This window comes from Perissodus microlepis, chromosome 18, assembly GCF_051167445.1.
Source record: "Perissodus microlepis isolate ML-2025 ecotype Zambia chromosome 18, ASM5116744v1, whole genome shotgun sequence".
NCBI lineage: Eukaryota > Metazoa > Chordata > Actinopteri > Cichliformes > Cichlidae > Perissodus > Perissodus microlepis.
The window spans coordinates 7,006,003-7,028,389 of NC_140478.1; the positions used below are offsets into that span (position 1 = coordinate 7,006,003).

Here is a 22,387-nt window from a genome sequence, read left to right on the forward strand (position 1 = left end):
TTGGCGTTTTTTTTTATTGATAAGATTACTTCATGTTAGTGACAAAGTGGTACCGTGGGACATTATGCAGTCTGTGCTTGGAAGCTACTTACCTCACAAGGGCCAACAGACACGTCAGGTTTCAGAGTAAGTTGGACGTAACCTCTTGCTGACACGCCTCCCTGGATTGCCCAATAGGCTTGGCTCAACTCTTACCTTATGTACATACATTACCCAGCCAGTGAGAAGGAGCCAGAGCACGGTGATTTGATCAAAGACTTCAGCCTTTGTGTCAGTGAGTTTCTCACGGCCGAGCTGCTAGCCCTTTTCCTCACGTACAAGGTTGTGTTTTGGTTGTGTGGTTTTTCTCTATTCAGACATCATATTGTGGATGGTAAGGATCAGTTTTTAACCTCGTTTTGTTTCTTCCCATCTTTTTATCAGTGTGCATCATGATGTGTATGATGGTTGACCCCAGGGGGAGGCATTTTTTCCAGTCCCTGTAGGCTCCCGTGTCTGTGACATGTGTACATGTGTGGGGGATTTTTTTTTTTTATGCCTGTAACCGTAAATAGTGGCTATATTTGGCCACCTTTTCTCTCCTTTTTTCACGAGCGCTTTTAGTATACTGAAGTTTTTTTGGGGGGGGGGGTTGAACATTTTTATTCCCTGAGCCAAATAAAGGGAGACATACTTCAGATTTGAGGGATGTCTAGTTTATATCTGTTTGTGTTTTGGACTGTTGGAGAAATATAAGCTGCTGGCTTTTTCAGGTTTGGTAGACCAAATCAGTAATTAATTCATGAGCAGAAACAGCTGCAGATGAATCTGTAGCTGTAGTATTTATAGGTGTATATCTATTATAAACTACTGTTGATGTTGTTTGCTCTGAACATGCGTGCAGGGATGTAGTGAAAGGTAAGTGCCCAGATGCACATTTCAGAAACTTTTCAATCCAAAGTATTTTCGGCCACTTTTCTTCCAGATCCAGGCTGAGTGTTCTTTTCCCAGTCTGGCTTCCATACAGCAGTAGTCAGTGGGCAGTCTAAACGTTTCCCTAACAGTTAATCTCTTTACACAAAAGGGCACTTTGTTATGGCAGCTGCTTTGCTAAAAAAAAAAAATGCAAATCTGTCACTACATGTTTTCTGAATTGTTTTCCTGCATCCTCACTAACTGACGCTTTACCAGTCACATTCCCACCTTTTCTTCAGCTCTCACCATAAACAGTTGATGTGTGGTTTTAAAAATTTTGACCTCAGAGCAGGTCATGTACTAAGACTGACAAGCTGTTTTGAACATGGCCAAAGGGGACAAGAAACTAAAAAAAAGTGTTGCTTTGCCTCCCCCCCTATTCCCCACTTACCCTACCCCTTTCTCCCCCCCAACTCCTGTTCTCCCTCCACCCCTCTCTGCCTGTCACGTGTTCTTTTCACAGCATAGAAAAGTTTCTGGATTAGGGCAGAATTAGCACAAAGCAGCGACGCCACTTCAGCTACACTTGCAAGCAGCACAGAAGAAGGGGGGACAGAGACGGAGAGAGCGACGCGACGGGGGTGAAGACGCTCCAGCGAACCTCGACCACCTCAGAAAACTCCAAACTTTGCTGGGCGAGAGGCAGACGAGTCCATCCCAGACACAGGGAGAGAGAGAGCGCGCACGCGAGAGAGAGAGGCAGGGGATCTTTGCCGACGAGGTCCTGAAGGATGGAAGAGAAGCAGTTTGCTGGGATCCTGGTAAGTTTCACTTTTGTTCAGTAAACACGTGTGCGCACACTCGTGTTTTTTAAAAGCAGTAACATGCGGATGCAAACACATCTCAGCTGTAGGCCGCTGGTGGGATGCAGCTGCTGGACCACCAGTTAAGTCACCCTCTGGCTCCCCTTTGGAGGCCAGGTGGTTTGGCTTCATTTCACTAGGGGACCATTCACAGGACTCTAACCTGTTATGTGTTCAAAAGTAGGCTGTTGTGCTCATACTTTCCTACTTTTTCTCCCGTTTTTATGTTGAAATTCTTAACCTGGGATTAGGATTCACAGGTTTTTCACTGAGTAAAAAAAAAAAAATAAAACGGCCGCAGTTTCCCCACCAGGGTGATTATCCTGTTTATGTGCAGGAGACGGAGCTGTCACCCCCTGCTGTTCACAATGGCACTGCTTAACTACACATTAGCAACTAAACACGGTCCCAAAAGCCCCCAAAGTTCATTTGCAGGCATAGAAGCTCTCCTCTCAGCACACTCTCACCAGCTATCTGATCTCTGCAAGAGCTGAAAACAGTAAAAGTGGATTCACTTTTTTTTTGTTTGTTTTTTTTGGAGAGGAGGTGGCTGCTGATAAAACATGAGGCCAAGAGGTAAATGTGTCAGTGTCAGGCCTACACTGTTGGGGAAGCTTTAAATAGAGGTTTGGCGTCATTGGCAGTCTGGTCACCTCTCCTTCCGTCTCTCTCTCTCTCTCTGGCTTTCTCCCTTTAGTCCGTCTTGAGACGGCGATAACTGAGCTCCAACTCTCATCTGACATTCTTGCCTGTTTGAAGCCTTGCTTTCCTCCCCGCTGACATTTTTTTCTCTCTCTGTCTTTCTCACTGCCGCATCCTTTTAAGATGTATATCCCCGCTAAAATGCAAACACACCGTCTGAAGTTAAGAGGGCGCCGTTATCAGTGTCTCTCCCGCACAAACATTTGAAGGTGCTTGGAGGATGGAGATATAATTTTGTATTTTTTTTTGGCTTTCAAAAATTGTGTTTGTTTGTGTTGGAGAGTTTACAGCTCAGTGACAGATAGCCAGTCAGTTGTTTGATTGCTTTGGCACTGCCGGGTATTTGGGGGGGGGGGGGAGAAAACCAAAAAGTTCTGTGTGTTTGGCTGTAGCTCAACAGGAGATTTTTAAATGATTGTGTCAAGAGGTAGATGTGAATACTCTTGGCTACATGTGCCTGCATTTAACTGAGATGTAAGTGGCACTCTGTGGCCACTAGGAACTTACAGACCTCACGCACACAGCAGGCAAGTATAGAGGAAACAACTGAAGTATCAATCAAGTGTTTCTGTAGTTACTCCTCGCAGCCAGCAGCGGTTTGAAGGCTAATAATAATAAAGTAAAGTGAATGGATCAATTCAGGATATTGTACTGTTTCAGTGCAGGCTCTAGCTATTCATCTCACCTGAGAGAAGTTAAAATTCTATCATTTGTAATCTTTAAACTGAATTTTGTCGACTCAAAGCGTTTGAAGCCATTCTGCTGTACTGCTCAGTGAGTGCTTTACTTAAACTGCTTCTTTATGATGATTTAACACATTGAAAAGCGTAATGGAGGCACAGAGCTGCAGGTAGATCGTACGCCACCTGCAGCAGTGATGGCAGACAGCAGCTAACACACACACACACACACACACACACACACACACACACACACACACACACACACACACACACACACACACACACACACATAGTTTCTCATGGCTGGGTGTGTTGTCTTCAGCATTTGTGGACAGTGATGCCAATTGTGTCTTAGAGATGGCAACAACAGATAAGTGTGTGTGTGTGAGTGTGTGAGTGTATCTTGTTCTCCCATCGCCAACTGTCACTTATGTTTTTTCCCTCCCTCCCTCTCCTTGAGCTTTTTTTTTTTTCCAGCCATTTCTGTCTCTCCGTGTTAGACCATGTTCTCATCCAGAAGATGATTTTGAATTTATGTAGTTATTTATCATGTGACTCAGTCTATTCATCTTTGCCTCTATTCAGAGGGCGGAAATGGTCTTTCCCCCCCTCATTGTTTGATTCCACTCAGCAATACCCGTTTTTGAATTGTCTGGTTAAATTTATTTATGCAGGTCCAGGTGGTTGGTGGATGGACCAGTCACCGTAAATCTCAGAACACACAAGGCGCTCGCTTCCTGCTACTGCTTGGCTCGGCTGGTAGCCTTCTGCCGGGACTCTTTCTGTTTCAAACTTTACTCCCTTGCTCTTTCACAGCGGTCAAAAGGGAGCCCCGTCTCCTCAATCTTCCTGCGTTGTCTTTGACTGCCCTGGAAGTTACCACTTCCACTGAGCGGATGAGCAGATGGTGCCCTGGCACAAGGTTTTACCGCATGGATAGCTGTCTCTTTGTCTTTACTCCTTAAAGCGTCTGCTGTTAAGATGTATGTATGTGGATGTGAGAGTAGGGAGGGGAAGGAGGAGGAGTTGGACTGAGGTTTTGCTTATATTTTCTGCTGGGCACTGTATTGATATGTCTGGCCGTGCTGGGCCAGAGCTGGCCCTCCATCACCATCAAGGCCAAAGGAGGAGGAAAAGGTCAGCGAGGACTGGCTACTGATCAGAGTTTAATGTTGGCAAGCCTTTAAGAGTTTGCTTGTTACTTTTCGTCCATAATTGCTGAGACATTTGGACTTGGGAGGGATTATCAGCGATTCTAAGTTCAGTTTCTCAAACCCTGACATTCTTACATGATACAATTTGTGTTTCCCTCAAAACTGAAACTTTCTGGCACTCTGTGATAAGATGATGTTAAGTCCTTAATGTCAAATTGTTTGTTGCAGCATATTCTTGAAGCTACAATGTGCTCTCAATGCAATTGTCAAGAGATTTTTTTTTTTAAATGCTATTTTTTATCCATGTTTAGTTTAAGTTACGAAGTAACCAAAAACTACAGAACATAAAGGAGGTTCTAAGAAATTAGATGCAATGCTACCCCTAATCATACAAGACATATTTCTTTGTATATGTAACTAATGTGTTTGAATGCTGCCAATTTGCAACATTTTATAGACTGTAATTCCTATTAGTATGTGATGTCCTTGGAACAAGTTATTTCCTGATCCACTGCATTCTTTACACGGATTTATACTGCCAGCAATGTAAAAAGTTGGCCTATACAGTTATATACACATACATACATTTGGCATGTACAGTTACTCATTTAATCAGTCATGCAACAAAAGTTATGTCACTTTATTATACAGGAATGTGTTTTTCTCTGTGCCCCCTGAGTGGTGTGTGTGTGTGTGTGTGTGTGTGTGTGTGTGTGTGTGTGTGTGTGTGTGTGTGTGTGTGTGTGTGTGTGAGAGTCTGTTTCTCACTATGTTTGTGCGCGCGCCATTTCCCAGGGGTTGTGAGGCTAATGTGTGCTATAGGCTGTGAAGTGGAAACTAAATGGAAAGAAATAGTGGGACCCACAGCCACAACCTCCCTGAGGTCAGGATACACACAAACACACACGCATGCCTCCACGCACACACGAGGCACTGACACAGTTTAGAATACCACATAAACATATTTTAGATATGTGAGCAAGCGCTCAGATATGAAACTCGTTACCACCACCTGGATAAATACAGATGCACACCCACAAACAATCTGGGTATTTGTACATACTGACACACGCAGAACAAAACTCACACATCCAGTCTTTATGGCTCTCCTCTGTGTGTGGAGTAAAGGCTGTGACTTTTGGTCTGAAAGTAATAAATGCAAGCCCAGAGGATATATTTGGGACTTAGCAGGGATGTGCTGAGCCTTTTAAAGAAGTGTTTCTTTTTTTTCCTGGCACATCACTTTGTTAATAGCCCTGCTTCATGTGCCTGAGCCTGTGAATGTTGCTAAATGTTGTTTTTTCTTATAGTTTCCGCCCCATGGAGCTGCCTTTTTGTGAGTACAATGTTGACCATGTGCGCCGCATACTCCTCATACACTTATTACAGGTGAAACAGCCTCCCTCCTTCTTTTTCTCCACTTATGTAAGAAACATGTTGAGTTGCCAGTCAGCCGGTTTAGTTAACAGCAGTGCTCAGCAACCGTGCTGACTGCCTTTGGGGCGAAGGGCCAACAAACAGATGTGAACTAAGAGAGACTGATCTCTGAAGGCAGGTCGGGGTGGAGGAGAAGTCAGACATAATTTCTGTTTTTGATTTCACTCCACCCTCCAACTGATCGGCTGAATGAGGAGGGGGAGGGAAAAAAATAAATACAAGCATCCGCACGGGTCACAGGCGGCGCCCAGATTCAGCTGCTGTGGCGAACGTACAATTGAGCAACAAGGGCCGCAAATGCCAAACACGTCCACTGCTGGGCACTCTTGAAAAGGTAACCCACCACCAACCAACCTCCTATGTATGTTCACACACACATAGCAAAGAGGGGGGAAAAAGGGGACTCCATTGTGTTTCAGAGCTTTTTAGATTTCATTTGGAAAAAACCACTCAGGCTGAAAATTTCGTATTCTGATTTTCTTCCTCTCCACTTCTTCCACTTTTTCTTTCTGCTCTTTCAATAGATCCCACTCCCTCCCACTGCACAAAAGGGACGAGCAAGTTAAAAAGCAGGGACTTAACACTTTTTTCCATTTTTATCCTCTGTAGTCAGTGAAATTATGGACAGGTTTGTGACATTGTGTCTGCACAGCAGAGCCCCTAAATCTCCCCCCTTTTTCTTTGAGCGTTATTATCATTTTCTGCAGTTTCCATCAAAACCTTTTTTTCCCCAAGGCCTTTTCACAACCATATTTAGGTAATTTGTTGCGCTTGAACCCAACCTGATCTCTGAGGGAGGAGGGGGGTCTTTTCTGGATGGCGCTCTAATGCATGGTTCCACCCCTCTGCACTTTTCTTCATTTCTTTGTTTCCCCCTCTCTTTACCCCTTTTCATGGGATGGAATCTATAGTATCATTGGGTGCATTCCATCACTGCCATCTGTGTTAGCCATGATGTCAACAGTGGGATGGATGGTGGATGGATGGTTTGTATTGTCAACATATAGAAAGTACCGTATAAAGATTTAAAATATCACATATTTTAACATATCAGACATATCAGTGCAAAGATATAAAATGTCCCTTTTGACCTCTGACCTCTACCTGAAGGTCAACAGAATGATTTGAAGGTCAAAGTGATAATAATGCCATGTAGAGCTTTTTAAAACTATGTTTCTTTCTTCTTTTGTTTCTATTGACAACATATATTCATACAGCGAATGATATATGGGGACGCTAAATATCCCGTCACTTTGGCCCTCTGACCTCTTCAAGGTCAAATAAGGTCAAACCTTCATAAAATGTCTTTTACCTTAAAAACTATGTTTAAAATTCTAATGCCTTTTGTTTGGATTGGCAACATTAACGAAATGATAATGTATAGGAGGTATTCTGAATATCCCGTTATAGTTTGAATCCAAATATCATGTCACATCTGACCCCAAAATCTGTTACATCAATAAAGAAAGTATTGTTAAGAGAAAGAGTCTAGTCTAGTCAGTCTGATATCCTGTAGTATAATAATAATAATAAATAAATAATAAATAAAAGCTCAATTTACTCATATGCAGTTATTTACAAATCAATACCTATTATTCATTATCTGTTCATACATAATGTTTGTGTAATTATCATCTGTCATGCTGCTGTTATCCGTTTTTTTGTTTGTTTGTTTTTTACTGCACAAAATACAATACTGTTCCCTTAAAAGTAAATACTGAAGCACTCCGAGAAGATTGCGCTCTCGGAGTGCTTCTTGCTTAGTATCTGTATCAGGTTGTCCTAATGGCTCCCTGAAAAGTCTTAAATGGATACAAAATGCTGCACAGAGAGTACTAATGAGGACTAGAGAGAGGGAGAGAGACAGGTCCTTTTTCTCCCATACTTGCCTCTCTTATTGGCTCCCTGTTAAATCAAGAATTGACTTTAAAATCCTTCTCCTTGCATACAAAGTCCTGAATGAACAGCTCCCAGTTTAGCTTTAGGAGTCAGACACCATCTTTGCTTTTAAGATTAGGCTTAATCGGTCCTTTTTGGTAAGACTTTTTAGTTGAAGCTTGATCACTTGACCCTAAATCATCTCGAAGTTTTGCTGCAATAGGCTCTGAGGGAACATTCTCTTCTCCTGCACTCCCCTCTTTTTCCTCCAAATATGTTCATCTTCCACTACTACATGTTATTAAACAGCAGATGAATCCTGTCTGAACCTGCTTGTGCTGGAGGTTTCTTCCTGTTAAAAGGGGGTTCTTCGTTCCCGTTGTCATTAAGCGCTTGCTCATAGGGGACTGTCAAATCAATAGGGTTCTCTCTCTAATATTTTGCAGTATTAAATAGAGCAATGAAACAGAACAAAAAGCAAATGAACAATATATTACAACAAGGCCAAAGCTTATTTTAAAGCATAATGAATAACAGGAGGGCTATTGTTGTCCCTCAAACCACAGGTGCTCATAGAAAGGGTAGTCAAGGTAGCTTTAATCTCTAATGCTCTAATCTTCAAGTCATTTCTGAAAGATTTGTGTTGCTTATAGACTCAGAGTAGAATATGTAGTTGGTGTACAGTGTGCATACACTTTTGCCATAAAGAAACATGTTTGCCTTTTTGTTCGAGTGGCTGTCTTCGAAGACGTTTTTTTAGCGAGTGAAGATGTCACGTCTCTTCCTGGCCGTTTGCCGCTCTTCCTCTCTCGACACATTTTAAGCGCGACAGTGACTTTTGCCACGTGAGGCCAACTTCACTCACATGTTCCGCACTTTTATCCCCAGCAATGGTCCCATATGTTTGTCAAAATGTGTATGTTGTGTGCTTTTTCCGGCCCGATTTGTTCCCGTGCCTTCTCTCCAATGAGCCCCGCGCTCCCCCGGGGTCCGAGCTAAAGCCTCACGCTATTTATACAGACCGAACAGCTGGGGCCCTCCCAGCCAAAGCAGAGAGATGAGGGGTCAGGGGGGTGGGTGGAGAATTTATCATGGAAACTTCAGGTTAAACCAACCGTTGGAAATGTCTCTCTGTTCCCTCTTTCTTTTTCTTTTTTTTTTTTTTTTTAAACTCTCTCTTCCTTTCCTTCATTTGTGTTTCTCTCCTGGGTTCTCAGGTGCTGGCTAGGCCAGTTTGTGTTCAGGTCAGCTGGACGGCTGGACAAACATCACTCATTAATTTAAGTCACTCCATTTCCCATCTCCCTCCTATGTTTTCTTTATCTCCCTGTTTGACTTTTGTTTTTTTCTTTTTCTCCACAGCTGATGTTTTTGACCCCCCCCCCGCTTCCAATTAAAGAGCTAGCTGTTTTGGACTGAATAAAAAAAGGTTGATTTTCCCTCCGACTGCGCTTCAACACATTTTGTCCTTTGTGGCACCAGACAAAGCCAAAGTGCTGTTGCAAAACTGATCTTTTTGTGTTTTCCTTCTTTTTTCCCTGCTCTGTGGCTCCTGCAGCGCTTGTCCTATTGTGAACCTCAACCCTGTGAAGTTCTCTGCTCACTGCTCTTCCGTGCACTTATGTCATCCCGTCTTCTCTCACAACCGCTCGGGCCTAAACGCTGTGTCAGATACTTGTCACATGATCCGCTCAGGAGGCAAGAGAAAGTCTGGGCTTATCGATGCTTCAGCTGGAGGTCTCTATCACAGTCAGACGTCCCATCACAGGCGTGCTGAGCTAATGAGAGGTGAAGAGATATTAACCTAATTGCTGTAAGGGACAGATATATAGATTGTGGAGGATGTAATAAGTCTTGACATGATGTTGGCTCCCTGTGAGATTAGCGGTTCAGTGCGAATGCATGTTGATCTGTGAATGCTAAAGGGCAAGGAGACATGCTGTCAGGCAGTGAAAAAGGTATTTATTCAGTTAGCTAAAGCCCAAATCGCCAGAAGCACATAGTTACACTGAGGGTTTTTTTTTTGTTTATTAACCTCCTAAGACCCGAACTCTTCCACTGCATGCATTTTTAATTTCTCTTTGATATTTGGGCATATTGGGGCCCGATGAATGCAAAAACAAAGAATTACCAGATTTTTTTTTTTTTTTACCTTATTTTTGCTTTTAAGAAAAATAAGAACCACATATGAGGATATTCTTTTAAAAATTTGATAGAACAGTAGCAGTATAACAGGGGCAGCACGGTGGCACGGTGGTTAGCACTGTTGCCGCACAGCAAGAAGGTCCTGAGTTCAATTCCACCATCAGGCCGGGGTCTTTCTGTGTGGAGTTTGCAGGTTCTCCCCATGTTTGCGTGGGTTCCCTCCGGGTACTCCGGCTTCCTCCCACCGTCCAAAGACATGCAGCTTGTGGGGATAGGTTAATTGGATAATCCAAATTGCCACTAGGTGTGAATGTGCGAGTGAATGTGAGTGTGAATGGTTGTCTGTCCCTATGTGTTAGCCCTGCGACAGACTGGCGACCTGTCCAGGGTGTACCCCGCCTTTCGCCCTATGACAGCTGGGATAGGCTCCAGCGCCCCCCGCGACCCTGAAAAGGATAAGCGGAAGCGAATGGATGGATGGATGGAGTAGCAGTATAATGCCCTCGAAACTGGATATTCAATTCAATTTTATTTATATAGTGCCAAATCAAAACAAAAGTCGCCTCAAGGCGCTTCATATCAGGCCCATGTAGAGCAAAATTGAGTATTTTGGTCGAAATAACCCAAAATGTGATGTCCACATATGTGGACGCCAAGTCCTAGGAGGTTAATGGATATAATGGAAAGATTACCTATATATTAGGATTGCAAACAGTACTTAGCTCCAGGGTACACTGGATGTGGGTTTGCGACCAAAAGTCTCCAGTGTGGTTTTGTTTCCTCGTTCAAGTGGCTTCAAAGGACACAGCGAAGGCTTCGGAAGTGGATCTTTTAGTCAGCACAGAGCCCTTTTTTTTCCTTAAAAATTCACTTGATGGTCTGTGCTGTTTCTTTGTGTAACTTCCTGCTCTTCTCATCTCCTGTGTGCTGCTCGAAGCAGTGCAAGTCAAAAATAGACCTATACTTAGACTACATGGACTGGAGAGACCCTTCCAAAGCGTGCTCTGGTCTGTCTGGTAGACTCCCAAGCAGTGGCTTTAGTAGGCACAGTAGCTGACCAATACAATGTAAATAGTGAAGCTACACTTTGTGGCTGCAGATTAAAACTTACTCGAATGCACGTTTTAATATAAAAATGGCACAGTGTCAGGCTGGGCTAGTATGCTCCAGCTGACAGATGACTGTTCAAAGTCAAAGTGATGTTTATTGTCATCACAAGTAAGTGCAAGTGGCATTATGCTCTCTATATATTATATATTCATTACAGAGAGGATGGAGGGATGCTGGGATTAACAAACAAGGTCCTGAGTGTATCTACAGTACTGCGCTAGGTATGTGTTCCATGTGCAGATATAAATTACATGAGCTATATAGCTACAATGTCCAATATGGTTCGAATAGTGCTTTATTTATTGAATGTTTGCCTTCATCGGGGTGCACTGTTGTGTGTGTGTTTGTTCTCAAACTCACTAGTTTAGTATTAAGATTGCACCACTGTATGAGTTCAGCCACTGATCACCAACTGTGTTTGCTTGACCTTGCATTTGGAGTTTGCTCTTTTTCTCTTGTTCTTTTCATCCCTTTTGTTGTGTACCACAGTTTTGGTTGAGTCAACTCAGTTCAAAGTAGATACGTTGCACAAGTTGAGCATTTGTTTGAGTTGACGATGTAGTTGAACCAGGAAATTTTTAGAAAAAAAACACAACTTGATATCAGAAATTATGGAGAGAAGATTGTATATTTTTAAAATACCAGAAGACATTTCTTGATTGCATTATAAATATAAATATTGTATGAAAGACAGACACTTATCCATCCAGTTAGCGCTGGATGGAGGTCAAAGAAAAAGCAGCTGCCTGATATAGTGACAGTGCCATTACACCTATCGGCATCACCTTTAGAGGAAACTCGTGTCAACTCACCTGAGTGAAAGAACATTTTGTGTGACTGTGCAGTTTAGTAACTTTTAGCTGAATATTAATTGTGTTGACTGGCCTTTAGGATTACAAAGCTTTTTTTTTTTCAACCAACAAAAGAAAGGCATGAGTTATCTGTCATGATTATGCAGTGATATTTGAGTTTATTTGTCAGTGCAGATAAGGGGGCTTTCAAAAAGGAGAGACGAGCATGACGGCCGAGATGAAATGGAAAGCGATTATTTCTGTCTTCACACTAGTGTTTTCATGTCCAAGTGGTGCATTTTTCTCACTTTCCTCCATCACGTGCCCTCCACTGTCAAAGCAACTTTCTCCTTTATACCTGGGAGATTATCAGAACTCTGTCATTACAAAAGTCAATGTTTATCGTACACAACATTACCACAGTAACCATAACTGTTAGATTACACTAAATGGCCTTTGTCAAATTTGATCTTCTGAAATAAAAAAAATAAAAAAGATTTTCCATAAGAAATAATGTTACATAAAAATTAGGTGTACTTTTCAAGCTATGAATTGGTGTTGTTGATTAATATTAGGATTAAACATATGGCCTGACTTACTGAACAGGGCAAAATAGCATGTAGGTGCAATCCCCAAATAACGCCCATCAGTGCTTAGCGTTTCACAGCTACAAGAGAAGGAAAGGTTTGACAGGAGCATCAAGCCTGATTGTGATTAAGTGGAACTGCCTATTTGAACATAATCCTGAGTATAGGGTGTGTAATACCAGAGGCATTGTACTAGCTAAGTAGTTTTTTCCTGATATGTGATTAATTTAACAAATGGCCAATGTAAACCAAAGTTCTCCTGCTGTTCCAACTTATAAAAGCTTTCATCTCCCAACCCAGTTGGATGCTACAGCTGCAGGACATAAAATATCTTCTATTACTAATCTTCTATTAAGTCTAACTGGAAATGGGATCCATTTAATAGCTAACTGATATTTCTTTCAAAACATTAACATATGTCTTGCTATATGGATATTTTGAGCAAACCCTAATAGTGGGAAATAGTATGAGCAAATCACAGTGAGCTGGTAGATGAAGGGTAGCAGATTCTGCCAATGGGCAGACCTTAAGATAATAACATTATTACTTTTTATCATATGATTATAACATGTGGACAGATAAAACAGCTGAATGCTTGAGGGCGTGGTCATAAAACCAAATCCATGTGCAACACTTTACATCTTCTATAGCATCCTCTTATAGTATATTCTACAGTGCTCTTATGTCATTGCCAGCTGCCAACTATTAAGAACAATGTGTAAACAACCAATGCCGGTAAGTCACACACCACACACGCATGCCATCTCAAGCCCACATTCTTCTTTCTTTTAACCTAAAATGAATCAAATAATGCATTAAATTAATGATTCATTTATAAAATGTTCCCCCACTTCTCTTTGTGTGGCCCAAAGTCAACCTCCTTTCTTATTAGAGTTGGATGTGCTTAAAATAACACAGCAAGCACATTTTAGTACCTGCTTTACAAAGTCTGCTTAGTAAGCCTCCTAAAGAAACGTAAGACCCAGGGTACATTAATCTTCAAATTACTGCATATTGTTTAATTGAGATTCGGTGTGAAGCCATGTTTGGCCGAGCTGGAGCTTTAAAGTAATTCCTCTATTTCCATTGTTTGCTTTAAACATTTAATGGCAGAGTCTAGGCTCAGTGTCTGTGTTAAAGCATTGGACTTACCTGTAATAGAAGCTGGCATGTGTTTGGAAGCTAAATAGACAGCCTTGAGGAAAAAGGAGATCCATTCTGACCTTATCAGTGTTCTGCTGCCTGCCCTCTTCATTATTTGACTTTCGGCTTTTGGCTGTTGATGTTTCCTTGCTTATATTTGGAAGCTACTAGAATCCATGCCAGTGGTTTCCAGCCAGACTTCTCTTAAGTTTGAATGAATTAATCTACTAGGTCTCAGGCAGAGCAGCTATTTTCATTTAGTTTTTTTGGCAGCTGCTTCCATCTGGAGTTAAAGTATGATGTTTCTGCTTCTCCTCCCTCTGCTGGCATTACAGGGTTCATTCTCTATGATCTGCACTGAGATATCTGTCTGTGCAAAGAAAGATATCCTCTCTTTGGACTTGTTGCAATCGAAGCAAGCAAACATAATGGGGCAATTAGTTAATGAAACAAGGACCCCCTCCCCTCCACAAACTGCAGCTGCAGCCACAACAAACAATTGTTTTGAGATCTGTTTGACCCACCAGATTCATACTGGGTTTTCACTGATTACCCCGACACTTACTGCCTGCATGATTTATGTGTAGTTAAGTGTCAGTATGCGTGTGGGTGGGTGGGTGCACTTGTGAAGCTTTTCATTTTCTTTGACTTAATCTGAGGCCAACAGACTCTCTGGAGGCAAAGCTAGTAAGAAGTGGCTGGATCCCTGTGGAGGAACTAATGATTGGCCGTAGTTTTGGCCTCAAATGCGTGCTTGGATACCCAGTACACTCATATGTACATGCACACATCCATATTGTTACAATAGGTTGTTATATCCCTTAAATAGCCCCATAAAAGATACTAAGATTCACTCCAGTAATCTCATATTTCACAATTTCAAAAAATTTGCTTTCACAAAAATGGTGAAAGCACATTTCACCCCCCCCCCCCCCCCCCCCCCCCCTCTGACATTGACACAAAGCACTGGCTCCAACACCAAAATACGCACGCACACGCGCGCGCGCACACACACACACGCACGCACACACACACACACACACACACACACACACACACACACACACACACACACACACACACACACACACACACTGAAACTTTTGTCTTGGAAAAACCAGCCGCCATTGCCTGCTCCACTAGTATTTGCCGTCATAAAAACTCTTCACATAAAAGCAGTGAGGCATTATCTATGCAAATGTGACTCTTACAACTAGAAGTGCATTCTACATGTTGCACAAAGCCAAACTGATACCACACTGTAGAGCAGTCCCACTGTAGGTGCCTCAGATGCAGAACTGCGATTATATATCAGATTTTTCCCCAGTGGTCGCACCACCCCAGCAGCAAAGGAGTGGGTCGCACTGACAGGCTGTATTGTGCTTTAATTATATGTTTCCCAGCTCGTCTGGATAGCTGCTGCAAAGAAAGCCGGAGCCTTTGTATTCATTAACATGAGAAATAATTGGCTTTTTTTGCATTTCGAGAATGTAGAGATTGCACTGAGCAGGCTTCCTGAGCTGGTGCTGTCTTCGCCCTGTAAATAATCACAGATAGTGATGTTATCTAATATGTCTCTTACAACTTTAGGACTGACCTGTACAAAGACTTAATGCGTTTTATAAATTTCTATCTAGTGTTGGGGTAGCTACTGTGAATCTATGCACACTCATTAGCCATGGAAGTGGTTACAAAAGTAGCAAGTTGCTCTACAAGGTGCTAAAAAGTGCCGTAAATAGCAAACTAGGAGCAACCTCTGGGCTGAAACAGCAAAATAACAACCACGGCTAGATGCTAGCAAGCTAGCTAATTTCAAACATTTCATAATAATAATGGATTGGATTTATATAGCGCTTTTCAAGGCACCCAAAGCGCTTTACAATACCACTATTCATTCACTCTCACATTCACACACTGGTGGAGGCAAGCTACAGTTGTAGCCACAGCTGCCCTGGGGCAGACTGACAGAAGCGAGGCTGCCATATCGCGCCATCGGCCCCTCTGGCCAACACCAGTAGGCGGTAGGTGAAGTGTCTTGCCCAAGGACACAACGACCAGGACAGAGAGCCCAGGGATCGAACCGGCGACCTTCCGGTTACAGATGCGATTCCCAACCCTCCTAGAATTTTCTTTGCCTTTTACTGTCACATATTACCAGGTATCGGTCTCTGTGCGCTACATCGTTACAATTTACTGATGTAAGTTGCAAAACAAGTATGCTAGCACAAGCTGAGAACATGGCATTCCACCATATTCTCTAAATAAAGTCAGTTATAAAATAACAATGAAAAATGTGAAAACTACAGAGTCAATTTCTACTGCTACTATTGCTAATACTTCCTCTCAGCACACTGAGAAGGGCGGGTTTATGCTAATGACTCTTTTATTGACTTCGTTCTTTTTATTCCAAGGGAGATTCAAATGCTGTGAACTGATAGATGAATGAACAGCATCCTGTCTGCAGTGCTTGTCATGTGTTAAATATAACTTGAGGGCTTCCACTCAAGTGGTGTTGGCCTACTATTGTCCACGGCTATCAAACACCCATTAGGCTGGGGGCCAGTTGCCTGTCAGCTGTTGACATAACTTCACATTTTGATGTTAAACCACATCCGGAGGTTGAACTGATGCTGAGTGACTTATTTAAAGACACCGTCTCATTCTCCCGCATGAGTGATGTTTTCTTCGACCTCTCAATCACGCCCCCATTTTGGATGCACTTTTACCCCCCCCCCCCTCCCCATTTCTGCTTCCTCTTTTTGTTGTGGGTAGCCATTAGCCATATGGTGCAACAACGCGCGCATCAAAACAGAGGCTTAGGAGAGAAGCGCTTAAAATTGAAAGGGTGTTACTCTGTGAACATGTTGCGGAAGAAGAGGAGGAGGAGGGCTTTGGCTTGGCCAGTCTCTCGGTGTGACCTGGTGGGTTTGGGGGGGCTGGAGGCTGGGTGGGCATTGGCAGTGTCAGGGTGTAGAGACGGACGAGGATTTGGAAGAGTCAAGTACTGCTGAAAGGGAAGTTGTTGGTGGTCTGCAGAGTTGCAGCAGCTGCCTCTGAAAACAAACGGAAGAAATAAGGGAGACAGAGAGAAAGGGTTGGCAGGGTGGGGGCGGTGGGGGGTGGGGGTCCGGTGGAAGCCGTGTGGGCTCTTCACTTGTGGGCTCCTCACTTTTTTTTTCTTTCCTTTTTTTGTTTCCTTGCTTTAATCTGTTCGGAGAAAGAGAGAGGGAGCGCTTGGCCAAAGCCAATGGGACCTCCACGGGGTCCCCCCCCCTTTCCAACTTTACTCCGGCCAGCTAAACTAGAAGTTCGACACCCCCCTGTCCTTTCCACCATCACCACCACCATGGGTCCTCCTCTCTCCCACTTACTTGCTCTGTATTCAGCCTAGGTGCTGGAGTGACAACGAGCCATTCATTGTGGAGGTAGAGGGAAAAGACTGTGGATCTCTCCTGTGCGTTTTTTTTTTTTTTTTTTTTCTGGGGAGGTGATGGTGGGAGATGAACGGGGGGGGGGGCAGTGGATGGCGGAGGAGAAGGTGGGAGGGGGCATATTCCTGAAATGGTGAAGTACGACAGAAAAAGGAGGAGGCGGGGAGTGAGAGAAAGTAAAAGAGTTAGAGGAGAAAGAAAGGGAGGGGTGAATTAAAGTAAGAGCGCAAAACGAGGGAGGAAGGGAGAGCGGGGTGGATGGAGGGGAGGCAGAGCTGGAATCACAGTGGGAAGGTGGGGGGGAGGGAGAAGGGAGAGAGAGTGGGCTACCATGCCGAATGAGCAAGAGAGGCGGAGAGGAAGCGGAGCTCCATCAGATGAAATGAGGTGAAAGTAATTCAGGCATTAATCAAGCCAGGGCAAAAGGGAGGGTATACTGTGTTTTCTCCCCCCTTTTCGCTGCGGAACTGAAAGCCAAGGTGTGAATGAAGGAGCCCACAGTGGCCAGCAGAGAAGCACCACTGGGTCACAGCATCAAATCATGTCCGAGTCGAACACCATTGCTGCTTCCACTGCGGACCAGGTCAGTTCAAGTTATCGTTGTTTTTTCTGGGGTTTTTTTTGTTTTGTTTTTTAAATTTCTTCTTTTTTTTTTCTTCTTTTTTAAAAAATTTTGCAACAGAAGCGGGCACGCGGATGTTTCTTCTCTATCAGGTGCACCTGACGCTTAAGCGGAAGGAGACCGCTAGGAATACAAAAGCTGAATCCCCCACCCCCAAAAAAAGAAATCACAGGTTCAGGTCAGATGTATATTATCTTTAGATCCTAATTCGGAAGTAGTTAGAGGGAGTTTCTAAGAGCAACCGAGTGAGTGTGTGTTTCTTGGACTATCAAAGCAACGATTGTTTTGCCCGGAGCTGCCTGGACAACGGTACAGGGTCCTGAAAGAATTGAATTCATCAAGACGAGCTATTGTCTGCGCCGCCTTATTTTTCGGTGATCATTCAGGGGGTCTGTGACGACTCAATACCCCCCGCACCACGTGAGGAGGGGGACGCAGCTCTTTAAAAACCCGACCACGTGTGGCGGCCCTGAAAAGTTTTATAAGTAATTGCAGTGGGAAGTCCGGGCTAGCGCTGTGAGAGATGGGGTTGGTAAGGAAGTGGGCTGGTCCGCCGTGTGTGTGAAAGAGAGTGACAGAGTGGAAAAGCAGTAGCGTCCAGAAAGGGACGATATTTATACCCCCCAGCCCCCAGCAGCCCCCCTTTCCTCCTTCGAAAGCGCCTTTAATTGCACACTTTGGCACATACATCCTTCACTCCGCTTCCTTTTATTAACTCTCGGCTGACTTTGAAACACTTTGAAACAATTAAATCCTCGGATCCGCTTAAGATAAGATATACAGTTATTTCTTACAGCAGGTAGAGACAAAAAGACGGGAAAAAAAAGATGTGTGTTTTGTTTTGGGTTTTTTTTTTTTTTTTTTGTGTGCATGTGTGTGAGCGTTTGACCTTGCTGCTGGCTTGTGTTGTTCGCCAAGTCCTTGTCTCCTGTTTCCGATTGCTGCTGTCAAGGCTGACTCAGCCTGCTGTAGCTGTGCAGGCAAATACACACGCTGAAAAAACACATACAGACTCACACCTGCGGGCATTTGCACACAAATGTTTCAAGTTATATGTGTTCTCATTCAAACAGGTACTTAAATTACTCACGTACACACCCACGAAAAAGGAAAAATCCTGGAGTGTAAGGTTTTGGATCAGAATTCTGAAGAAATCTGGACCTTCACAGTGTGTATGTGTATGCAGGTGGAGGCTACTTGGGTGGATGTGTGTGTTTGCTTGTTCTTACTGTGAACAATTCCCTGAAGTGGCATTCACAACTGACAGCAGTCCACATGCTAATCCGCTGATTCTGGACAGTTTAGGTTTGGTAGCACAAGCGCCGCATTTCTCCCAAAGCTTTGACTGACAGGACTTACTGGATCTTTCAGGACTTCCAAACTAGGGTTGCCTGTGCATATAAATGCAGATTTCACTCCATTGCCTGTCGAAGTTAAATGCTGGCATCATTACCCGTGGAGTGCGAACTGAACTCTTAGAGTTCTAATTTGTGCATGTTTGCAGATCTGCCTGCTCACATTTGAAGAGAATTATAATTATTCATTCAGTTTTGATGGCAGACTCACTGTCATATTTTTTTTTTTTTTTGAATAGTGTTATTAGAAATGTAGAGTTTGCAGATGCTGCTTTTTGTCTGCAATAAAAGCTGAGGAGACGTGGTTTGAGTGTTGACTGAAAAAAAAATGAAACAAAAAAAAAACCATGACCTCATAGAAGCCCCCCAAAAAGGAATAAAATACAAGTATGGTATCTGTTCATTGGAGCAAATGTGTTTGGGTTTTTTTCATTCTTTTTTTAATCGGTAATTAACAAGCCTACGAATGAAAGAAACCTGTTTGAATGTGATGTTCAGTATTTTATCTTGTATAAGGTAACGTCTGAAATGGACGATTAAATTTTAAAAGACGAACAAAAGCCTGTTAATGGTAGTTTATTAACAGTGTTCAGGAGATCGTTTTTTGGCAAAGGCAGCCTCCACCACCAAAGTTGTGGTGTTTTCTTGAGCTGTCTGCATGTGCAAAACGGCAGCGATAGCTCAGTGCTTGCACAGTGACCATGTCATTGTGGATATATCCACCAAAATGTTCATTAAAACCCATTCAGAGATGGTGCTACACATGTTACAAGCTATTTCACACACTGACTTGGTGACCATTCCCTCACCTGAACCCTGTATTTGGGAAGGCAGGTGTTGGAGCGCTAACATTCCCGCATTTCACCATAAATGGTGGGGTATTTGTAGTTCCTGTGAAGAATATGCATGTATGTAACTTTTTAAATCATTATTATAGCCTGAGGCTTATTAAAATATAACCTCCACAAATCAAGCGCATCATTTCTGCAATATGTACAACCTGAGGTTGTGTTACCAGCTTGTAAATGCTTGTCATGCTATAAGTGTTAATTATATAGCGCTCAAAAAATTGAAGGAAGGTTTGAACCATGAGCAGGTTTTGCTTTCATTTTGGGTGTGATTTTGAATTCAGCCCTCAAAGGGTTGATAATTTGTTTTCAACACTGTCTCCTTTTGTATGTCAGTGAAGATTTTCAATTTGAAATTTTTATTCATGAAGTTCTGATGTGTGATTAAATCATTTTTTAATTTCTTGAGCTGTGTGTGTGTGTGTGTGTGTGTGTGTGTGTGTGTGTGTGTGTGTGTGTGTGTGTGTGTGTGTGTGTGTGTGTGAGAGAGAGAGAGAGAGAGAGAGAGAGTAGTTGGCTTTTTAATATAAATTATGTGTCAGTTTTCTACTAGTCATTGCTTTTTTTTCCCCTAGAGGTGAAGGATATAATCAGGAGGTTTGAGGGAAATCTCTGTGCCGGTACTGTCTGAGCTGCTTACTGTGGAAAGATTCAAGTGCTGGCTGAGCTGATAAAGTTCATGAGACAGACAGACACACACACACACACACACACACACACACACACACACACACCGGTCCTCACAAATTTGAAGGCCTTTTTGAGGAAGATAGCTGAACGGGGTTGTGTGTGTGTGTGTGTGTGTGTGTGTGACACGATCAGAATATGAAACAAATAACATCTGCTAAATTTGGCAAAGGCATCTGTGGATTGTGTTACAGACATATTTACTGAAGTTTGCATGTTAACTAGGTAATCTCAACAGGTACTCGTAGGTAACTATGTAATCCAACTGTCCTCTCACCTCTGTCCAATCTGAGAGGAGAAGAGTAAGTAGTGCATCCCAGAGATTATATTCATCTTTGCTATAGTTTGTTATTCTGACCTGTTGTCAGTCATGTTGAAGGGCAGTGACTCGATGAATGAATCATGTGATGTGACATCCACCCACTCTAACACTAATTATGTGGTAAAGACAGAACAGGGCATTTCTGACACAGGAGAGAAAAGAGTGATACACCGTGGGCATGACACCAGTGAGATCACACATAACAGTAAATGGTTTAACCAACTGCAATCCCCTACTCAGTGGCCTTTAAGAGCATCGGTATGAGAAGAACTGAGCTGCTCTTACATGTGTAGAAACAGTAAAGTGGAACAATAGGCTGGTAAAGTATTTTAGTTAACTTAAAGGTTATAGCTTTTGTTTTAAAAAGGAAAAAAAAATACTCCTTTTAATTTAAAGTTACATTTTTAAAAAATAGGTTACATGAGCTTTATTTGAATATTATTTTCAAACCTAACTTTCATCCAACGGCACCATTGATTTTTATTTTGCTTTCCTTTTTTCTTTTTTCTTTTTTTTTTTTTTTTTTTTGTCCAGGTGCCTTTTAGTCAAACTCGTGACTGAAACCAGTGCCGTTGGATTTCCTCATTTCCAGACAGTCTGCATGTAGGGAAAAAAAAAAGAGTTCTGTTCTGGCACAGCCCTAGCCATTTTCCTTATCGTTATCGCGGTCTTCAAATACTTCTCCATTTTCTAAAATCACCCATCCAATATCCTGTCTCAAAAGTAGCGTGGCTGCCCAGCTTCGATCAAAACTGCGCTCCTTCATTTCCGCTGTCATTACACGGGTCACGTCCTTCCTCATAGTGGTAGATCGTACTTGCCGTGTTGGGACAATAGTCTGAGGTCCTGTGTGATTTCAAGGCACGCTTGACTAATAATTGGAATAATAAGAAGTTCAGATGGATCTGGTAATTGCTAAGTGAGTGCTTGTGATTGGTCTTGACATCCTTTTAGTGAAAGAAGAGATCAGATAGATCAGAAACTATTTCCATATCCTGAAAATGGCTCTGAGTGCTCTGTCATAGCTTTGACTTCATATTGTTTTGAGAAAGTGATTCAGCCTGTCGTTACTTTAGCAATCAATTTTATATATATATATATATATATATATATATATATATATATATATATATATATATATATATATATATATATATATATATATATATATATATATATATATGCATGCTAATCAAGTAAATTTCATCTGATAAATTCTGTCAAATTTACCATTTTACATTAGACTTATATAGCAAAGTTGCATGTAATCACATTACTCAAAGGCAACATTTTTTTTTTTTTTGAGGCTTTTGAGTCTCTTAACTTTTTTGTTTCAGGTTTTCATAACTCAGAGTGCATTTATAGCTTCAACAGCTGACCCAGATTGTTGCTTTGCAGATTTTCACACAGTGCTTTGACAAGAAGCGCTGTTGTGCAGAAAAGTACAAGTTCTTCCACTGTGGAGGCATTCATCCAGCGCTGCTGCACTCCAACACCGACCTTTTCTGTTTATGTCTGCCTTCACGGGCGTACGTCGATATATTTAGCCTGTCTGCCCTGCAGGCGGTCACGGTTTTAGTGGCAGTTGATGTTCTAAAACAACCCTTTTAGCTTAAACATCACAAACGGATTTTTTTTTTTTTTTGGCCACAGTATTGGAAAAATAAACATTATCAGGAATTAAGAACCATATTGGAATGGAATCAACTGTGAAACATCTTTGGATGTCACATAT

At 42.4% G+C, this 22,387-nt stretch overlaps 1 protein-coding gene across 4 annotated transcripts in view; it reads left to right on the plus strand.

The window, feature by feature from the left end:
* Window positions 1-22,387, plus strand: part of slc6a9 (solute carrier family 6 member 9) — an 81,146-nt gene that overhangs the window by 17,375 nt on the left and 41,384 nt on the right. For 3 of the 4 annotated variants that reach the window (XM_084911931.1, XM_084911933.1, XM_084911932.1), the window contains exon 2: window positions 1,418-1,715. In XM_084911931.1, coding sequence (XP_084768057.1) covers window positions 1,686-1,715 — 30 coding nt within the window. In that variant the 5' untranslated portion in view covers window positions 1,418-1,685. Of the gene's footprint in view, window positions 1-1,417; window positions 1,716-17,124; window positions 17,402-22,387 lie in introns of those variants that run through there. The other variant, XM_084911930.1, reaches the window with a different exon arrangement.